Source organism: Mustelus asterias, chromosome 26 (genome assembly GCF_964213995.1).
Source record: "Mustelus asterias chromosome 26, sMusAst1.hap1.1, whole genome shotgun sequence".
Lineage (NCBI taxonomy): Eukaryota > Metazoa > Chordata > Chondrichthyes > Carcharhiniformes > Triakidae > Mustelus > Mustelus asterias.
The window spans coordinates 212797-220971 of NC_135826.1; the positions used below are offsets into that span (position 1 = coordinate 212797).

At 43.6% G+C, this 8175-nt stretch overlaps 1 protein-coding gene across 4 annotated transcripts in view; it reads left to right on the forward strand.

Moving 5' to 3' along the window:
* Positions 1-4023, forward strand: part of ctns (cystinosin, lysosomal cystine transporter) — a 69086-nt gene extending 65063 nt beyond the window's left edge. Inside the window, exons 11-12 of one of the 4 annotated variants that reach the window (XR_013495524.1) lie at positions 930-1696; positions 3405-4023. Coding sequence is in view for 1 of the 4 variants with exons in the window: in XM_078198055.1 (XP_078054181.1) it covers positions 930-1072 (143 nt within the window). In the remaining 3 variants the exon portion in view is untranslated. Of the gene's footprint in view, positions 1-929 lie in introns of all 4 variants that reach the window. The other 3 variants (XR_013495525.1, XR_013495526.1, XM_078198055.1) reach the window with 3 other exon arrangements.
* The last annotated feature ends 4152 nt before the right edge of the window (positions 4024-8175 follow it).

The following is an 8175-nucleotide window of genomic DNA, read 5'->3' on the forward strand; positions in this document are numbered from 1 at the left end:
TCTTATTGAATGGCGGGGCAGGCTCGAGGGGCTAGATGGCCTACTCCTGCTCCTATTTCTTATGTTCTTATGTTCTAATTGGATGTAATGATCAGAAGCTGCTCTCACTACCCTCACACACCCACAATACCAATATTGATTCCTAAATGGTGTAAAGCTGGGAGTTGTGGAAAAGCAAAGATTTAGGATCCAAGTACAGAAATCACTAAAAGCTGATGAATGTCTGTAACATTAAAAATTAGGAATACAAGAAATGGGAGCAGGACCATGTAAAACCATGTTGTTACTGTCTGATCGTACTCTGATTTTTAAGCGCATTAAGACTTCCTTAATAGATTCTAGCAAATAATTGGTGAATGAAGTTCAACACAAATGTGAGATTGTACATTTCAGTAGAAGCATAGGGAGATCACGAATTACTTGGTGGCTGCAAGTCTAGGTGGAGTAGAGGAACAAAGGAATCGGAGTACAAATACGTCAATCATCAGAAGTTGTAGCACAGGTTAGCAAGGCCATAAAAAAGCAAAGCAAGCAATCGGCCTTATTTCTAGAGGGTAGAATTGCAAAGTAGGGAGGTTGTGCAAATACTTGCTTTGAATCAAGGTTCGCACAGTACTGTATTAAATTCTGGTGACTATTGTAAAAAGAATAGAGGAATTGGAGAGATTGCAGAGGTTTACAAGGGTGTTCCCTGATGAGTGGGCCGAAGGGCCTGTTCTATGCTGTACTGTTCTATGAGTTGCCTCTGTCCTTGTACACACTTCATCCAGAAGGCAGCATAGCTCGATTTCTTGCTAACAGGGTTGTTTCCTTGCGTCTAGATGTGAAATGTAGGCTGTTTCAGGTCTACATTTTAATATTGCTTTTTGTTTGAGATTGGACCTGCTCAGACTATGAAATTATAAACAAATCTTTAATTTTCATTACAGATAAATGGTTACTGATTTTTGGAGACCCAACAAAATTTGGCCTTGGATTGTTCTCGGCTATGTTTGATATCCTCTTCATTGTGCAGCATTATTGTTTGTATCGAAACAAATCTGAGTACAGGTTACTGAATACAGATAACTGAGACTGCATGGCACCGGCAACCATTCACTGGGAAAGTTCTAAAGCACAAGAACTTCATACCTTAACAGATGTGAACGGAGCAGCAATAATTTTACATCAGTCAGTAAAATCAAAATGGAAGACATCAAGTTTCTGGCTCATGCACGTGTGACTGGAGCTTTCAACTGTTTCAAAACTCCAATTTCTAACACAAAAACATGAACCTTTCATTCCAAAAATCTGGTTTCTGCTGGATCTTGAATCCCATCTCCCAGGTCTCCGATACGGATCTGTCACCCTTGACCGCTGTGATTCAACGAGAATGTCACCATTCCCTTGGAGCCCCCAAGATTAAGCAGCACTTGCAGTCCTGGCAGCGTTACCCACACACACTGAGTACGTTTTCAAAAATCTGCAGGATTTCTCCGAAGCCCATAAAACTCAGAACAATGTTACAAAGGAAATGTCATTGATTTGAAATATGAGTAAGTGTCACTCGAGGTTGCAGTGGAAGGTCAATGTTAACTCTGTCTATCTCCACAACTGCTGCCTGAACCTGCTGAGTGCTTCCAGCATTTTTTTCTTTGTATTTTCTTGAGATGAGCCTGTCATTTTAAACTCTTATCCAGCAACTTGGGATGGCACAGTGGTCAGCACTGCTGCCTCACAGCGCCAGGGGCTTGGGTTCAATTCCAGCCTCGGGTCACTGTGTGGAGTTTGCACATTCTCCCCGTGTCTGCGTTGCTTTCCTCAGGGTGCTCCGGTTTCCTTCCACAGTCCAAAGATGTGCAGAATCTCCCTCCACCACCCCCTCAGGCAGTGCATTTAGATGCTAGCCACTCTGAAAGGGGTTTTCCCCATGTTGCCATTGCTTCTTTTGCCAATTGCCTTAAATCTGTGCCTTCTGGTTCTTGATCCTTCCACCAACAGGAACAGTTTCTCTCTACTCTGTCCAGGCCCTTTGTGATTTTGAATACTTGTATCAAATCTCCTCTTAACCTCCAAGGAGAATAATCCCAACTTCTCTGATCTATGTAATGAAATTCCTCAGCCCTGGAATCACTCTCTTGAATCTTTTCTGCATTCTCTCTAATGCCTTCACATCCCCTAAAGTGTGGAGAACCAGATGTAATCCTCTAGTTGAGGCCAAACAGTGTTTTATACAGGTTTTACAAAACATCCTTACTTACTCCATGCTCCTAAAGCCCAGGTGCCATATACTTTATTAACTGCTCTCCTAAGCTCTCCTGCCTCTATTTATATGCCTGTAGAAGATTTTGGGATTCCCTTTTCTGTTACCAGTCACTTCTCGTACACTCCTTTTGCTTCTCACGGGGCGCACGGTGGCACAGTGGTTAGCACAGCTGCCTCACGGTGCCAGGGACCCAGGTTCAATTCTAGCCTTGGGTCATTGTCTGCATGGGTTTCCTCCGGGTGCTCTGGTTTCCTCCCATAGTCCAAAGATATGCAGGTTAGGTTGATTGACTGTTAAATTGCCCCTTTGTGTCAGGGGGTTAATTGGCCATGCTACATTGACCCGTGGTGTCAGGGGGACTAGCTAGGGTAAATATTTGGGGTTACAGGGATAGGGTATGGGTAGGCTTGTTGGTGCAGACTTGATGGTGTAGGTGTTCTATGATTCTCTTATTTTCTTTCAATTGTATTTTCCACCTGACATCTATCATAAACACTCTTTCTGCATCATCTTTATCTCTTTCTTTGTCCAGAGAGCTCTGGATTTGTTTGCCTTACCTTCTCCTTTATGGGAATGTACACTGACTGTTCTCAAACCAGCTCTTCTTTAAAGGTAGATTTGCCTTTTAATCTTTGATTGCAATTTATCTGGGCTGGATCCATTCGTCACGGCCAAGACAGGAAGGAAATTGTGTGTGGAAATATAGATAGATATATCTATCTTTGTCAGCTGGACTACTTTGTAAAGTCAATTTTTAATATATGCTTTTCAAAATGGACAGCTGCTGAGCTGACAACATGCTTTGGGAGTTGGAGCCATTTCCAACTGAACAATGGCTACCGCCTTGAACATCTGGAATGTAAAACACACTACGTCGCATAAACAGAATCCCTACAGTATGGAAGGAGGCCATTTGGCTCATTGAGCCTGTACCGACCACAATCCCACCCCATAACCCTCATTTACCCTGCTAATCCCCCTGACACTGGGGTCAATTTAGCACAGCCAATCATCCTAACCCTTTGCACATCTTTGGACTGTGGGAGGAAACGAGAGCAGCTGGAGAAAACATATGCAGACGCGGGGAGAAAGTGCAAACTCCACACAGACAGTGACGCGAGGCTGGAATTGAACCTGGGTCCCTGGTGCTGTGAGGCAGCAGTGCTAACCACTGTGCCATCGTGTTGCCTAAACATTCCAGCCAAACTAACACAATGGCCTTACAGCCTGTGTGCTGCTGCAGCCAGATCTGGTCAAAATCAGCCATATGCAAGTCCTGGCCATTAACTCTTTTAAAAACAATAGCTTCAACTAGAGAGCTTGTGCTGCCTGAACTCCTTTTAATTATAGTGTTTGGATTTTATAGTCAGCTGCTGTTTGACCTCTATCGAGAACAGGACTTTGGACAACAGCCTGTGCTGTCCATCATCAAGCAGATGGCAGCAGGAAGAACTCTGGCCCTCATCAAACCTGCAAACTACTGCAACATTAGAACCCATGCCTCCAAGACGAACTCACTCCATGTCGCTTCTCCCATTGTGGAAGTCTCACTCTAGAAAGACGGATCACTCTGCAATCAAACAACCTCTCTGAAGAAATCTTCTATTAGACCTCTGATTCTGGCTATGCGTAACCCCATAACTTGCATTTTTATTGTGGTCCTACCCTGAATCCTCTTTCGCTTTGCTTATCCCCCATTTATTGGCCGTGTGTAAAAGGATGGACATTGTAAAACCCCTCGTGTGTGTGTGTGGAAATAAACTAACCCTTTTTATCTTACAACTTCTTCAGGGTAGGCATTCCTAGAAGAGAAGTGGGCATTCCTTTTCATCTTACCTTGAGTTAGCTGTACAAGTTATTCATAGAGGATTGGAACATTTCAAATTTAACGGTTGGGCAAAATAGACCACTCTTTATGAAGGGGGAAATTAAAAATCCAAACATTTCTGTTTGCGGATGGGTAGTGAGGGAGAAATCAGGACTGTTTAATTCCCCCCCCACTGTCTGTTACAGACATTGGAAGCTCAATTTCATCAGTGGACATTGGATGTCCAGAGGAGATCAAAGCTCTCTTCATGGTCGGTGCAAGCTTGGAGGGCCGAAGGGCCTGTTGCTATGCTGTAATGTTCTTTGTTCTCTCCAAGATGGGACCAGGAGACAAAAACACACAATGCTGGAAAATTCCAGCAGCTCTGACAGCATCTGGGGAGAGAAAACAGAGCTAACGTTTCAAGACTGGATGACCGCTCTCCTAAAAAGAAAATCTTGGTCCTCTGGGCCATATATGTTGGCAGTAGGTGACTAAAGTGAGGAGGGTGGCAGTAAACCAGCGATTTTTAAATATAGCTGGGTTGTGAGCTTGGCTGATAATCCCCTGCAAGTGAACAGGAAATTGGCAAAATGTGCTCTCCCCTGCAACCCATTTAGCCATCTCACAATGTTAAGTTAAGTAAGTGTGTTAAGGACCAGATCAGAAACTCCAAGGTATATTATGAAGTTAGACTTCAAATATTTTTGATTTTGGCATTAGGGTGAGGATAAGGTGTTTCACTCCAGGTGTGATTCTATTGACACACCAGAAGCTTTTATTAAAACAAACTTTATTTAACAACACAGTCTAACTATAACAAAAGGAATTAGCATAATTGAAATACTTAAACATGACAAAATACAATTCTTGGGTGCTAGTCTATCTCCATTAATTCCAATTTAAGTAATATTCCTCAGACCTCTTCAAAATCAGTTAGCAAAAACATAGGTCTATGTGCTGGTACGTGTAAGCAATCCTAGAGTCTTTTAATGCCTCGAGAGAGAGAGAGAGAGAGAGACACCTATTTTGTAGCTGGTCCCAAACAGCAATCTCCGGAGAGAGAAAGGGAGCTCCTGCTCCTTGCAGACCCAAGCAGAAAACTTCCTGTTTTTTCTCAACAAGCTTGGCTCTGCCCATTCACATGACTCTCTGTCTAACTAGACTGTACTCTGAAACCTCAGGCGACAACCCAAAAGATAAAACTGCATTACTTCCAGTTAAACTAAACACCCCATTATCTAGGACCAATTATGCTTCTGTACTTGCAGCATGTGGGCTGCCTAGCGGACAGGTTGGCACCGTAAAGCAGAGTTGAATTTCAAGCATTTCTTTCATGAGAAACATGGCAAAAATACATTTCTTAAGGCACAGTATCATCATAGGTTTGAGAGAAACTTCAAGAAGTTAAGAACATTCAAGGAAAGATGGCTGAGTAAGCTCTGTTTGATTCGGTTGCATGCAGCTGTTCAAATTGGATCACCACTTAGCCCAGGTATCCACTGAGTTCAAATCATGAAGCCATTTGGATTATTACTTAAAGCTCCATTAAACTGCCTCCACCCCGTCCAACCCTTTACACAAACTGACCCGTATTGTCCCCTTCCCTTCCTCACCCTACTCCCCACCTAGACAGACATCTTCCAATGTCTGCAATTCATGAAGCCATTGTAAAACACAGAAGCAGCTCATTGTCACATCTCTCAATATGGAGTTGGTTCCCTGCCTCTGAAAGAGTTTACCTCTTCCCCAGTATGGCACAACATTGAACTTCCAAGAGAAGGACTTTCCCTGAAAGTCTGATAACACCTTGAATGTGCCCCAGAAGCTGACTATACAGAGTCAATCTTTGGAACTTAGTGCTGACTATCCAGATGCTCTACTGTTCCCACCTCCGTCAGCTCTGGGACAGAAAGGTTGAATGAAGCCTGGAAACAAAACCTAGAGAGGGGTAGAAAATGGTTTGGAGGCTGCTGTGTGAGGAATCTTCCAATCCAAATGGGTGATGTTTGAAACTGAGGACATGTCAGACAGTGTGGGGCCTGCTGTTGGAGATACATTCAGCACAAACTGCCAGTGCAGTAACTAACCGGAGTGTGAGGAGAGGCACCAAAGCAGTCAGTATGGATGGAGCCACTCCACTTCTCCCACCAAGGGCCAAATGAGATGGTCTGATAGCCTATTGCCTACATTACAAAAATGCCTACTCTTTTAAAGAATTTCATTGGCTGTTAAGCATCCAAGAGGTCCAAAGGGTGTGGTAGGTATATAAGTGTAAGTTTTTTGAGGATGTCGTTAGTAGAATAGATAAGGAAGAACCAGTGGATGTTTTCGACTTTCAGAACACTTCTGGTAAGATCCCTCATAAGAGGTTGGTGGCAAAATGACAGCACACGCGATGGGGGTAATGGCATGGATTGAGAATTGATTGACAGGCAGGAAACAGAGTGTGGGAATAAATGGGTCTTTTTCCGAGTGGCAGGCAGTGACTAGTGGGGTACTGTAGGGATCAGTGCTGGGATCCCAGCTGTTCACAATATATATAAATGACCTGGATGAGGGAACCAAATTAACATTTCTAAATTTGGTGACATTAACTGGGTGGAGTTGTGAGGAGGAAGCAATGAGGCTTCAAGGTGATTTAGACAAGTTGAGTGAGTGGGCAAACATATGGCAGATGCAATATAACATGATAAATGTTAAAACCAGAGGAAGAGTATTATTTAAATGATGATTGGGAAGTAAGGATGTAAGGGCCAGTGGTTTTAGCTGGGGGAAGGGTAATTATGAGGCTATTAGGAGAGAATTAGGAAACATAGGTTGGACTAGGAGATTACAGGGACTGGGAACGTCCGACATGTGGAGTTTTTTCAAGGAGCAGCTACTGCGAGTCTGTGATAGGTATGTCCCTGTCAGGCAAGGAGGAATTGGTAGGGCTAGGGAACCGTGGTGCACCAAAAAAGTTTCTTTGTTGGTTAAAAAGAAAAAGGAGGCTTATGTTCGGATGAGACGTGAGCACTCGGGTAGTGCACTAGAAAGCTTTAGATTGGCTAAGAGGGAGTTGAAGAGCGAGCTTAGAAGGGCTAAAAGGGGACATGAGAAGACTTTGGCGGATAGGGTTAAAGAGAATCCTAAGGCGTTCTATAGGTATGTCAAGAACAGAAGGTTGGTTAGGGCAAGTTTAGGGCCAGTTATAGATGGCAGAGGGAAGTTATGTGTGGAACCGGAGGAGATTGGTGAAGCATTGAACCAATATTTCTCTTCGGTGTTCACGCAAGGGGACATGAATATAGCTGAGGAGGACACTGGGTTGCAAGGGAGTAGAATAGACAGTATTACAGTTGATAAGGAGGATGTGCAGGATATTCTGGAGGGTCTGAAAATAGATAAATCCCCTGGTCCGGATGGGATTTATCCAAGGATTCTCTGGGAGGCAAGAGAAGTGATTGCAGAGCCTCTGGCTCTGATCTTCAGGTCGTCGTTGGCCTCTGGTATAGTACCAGAAGATTGGAGGTTAGCGAATGTTGTCCCATTGTTTAAGAAGGGGAACAGAGACTTCCCCGGGAATTATAGACCGGTGAGTCTCACTTCTGTTGTCGGCAAGATGTTGGAAAAAATTATAAGGGATAGGATTTATAGTTATTTGGAGAGTAATGAATTGATAGGTGATAGTCAGCATGGTTTTGTGGCAGGTAGGTCGTGCCTTACTAACCTTATTGAGTTTTTTGAGAAAGTGACCAAGGAGGTGGATGGGGGCAAGGCAGTGGACGTGGTATATATGGATTTTAGTAAGGCGTTTGATAAGGTTCACCATGGTAGGCTTCTGCAGAAAATGCAGATGTATGGGATTGGGGGTGATCTAGGAAATTGGATCAGGAATTGGCTAGCGGATAGGAAACAGAGGGTGGTGGTTGATAGTAAATATTCATCATGGAGTGCGGTTACAAGTGGTGTACCTCAAGGATCTGTTTTGGGGCCACTGCTGTTTGTAATATTTATTAATGATCTGGATGAGGGTATAGTTGGGTGGATTAGCAAATTTGCTGATGACACCAAAGTCGGTGGTGTGGTAGACAGTGAGGAAGGGTGTCGTAGTTTGCAGGAAGACTTAGACAGGTTGCAA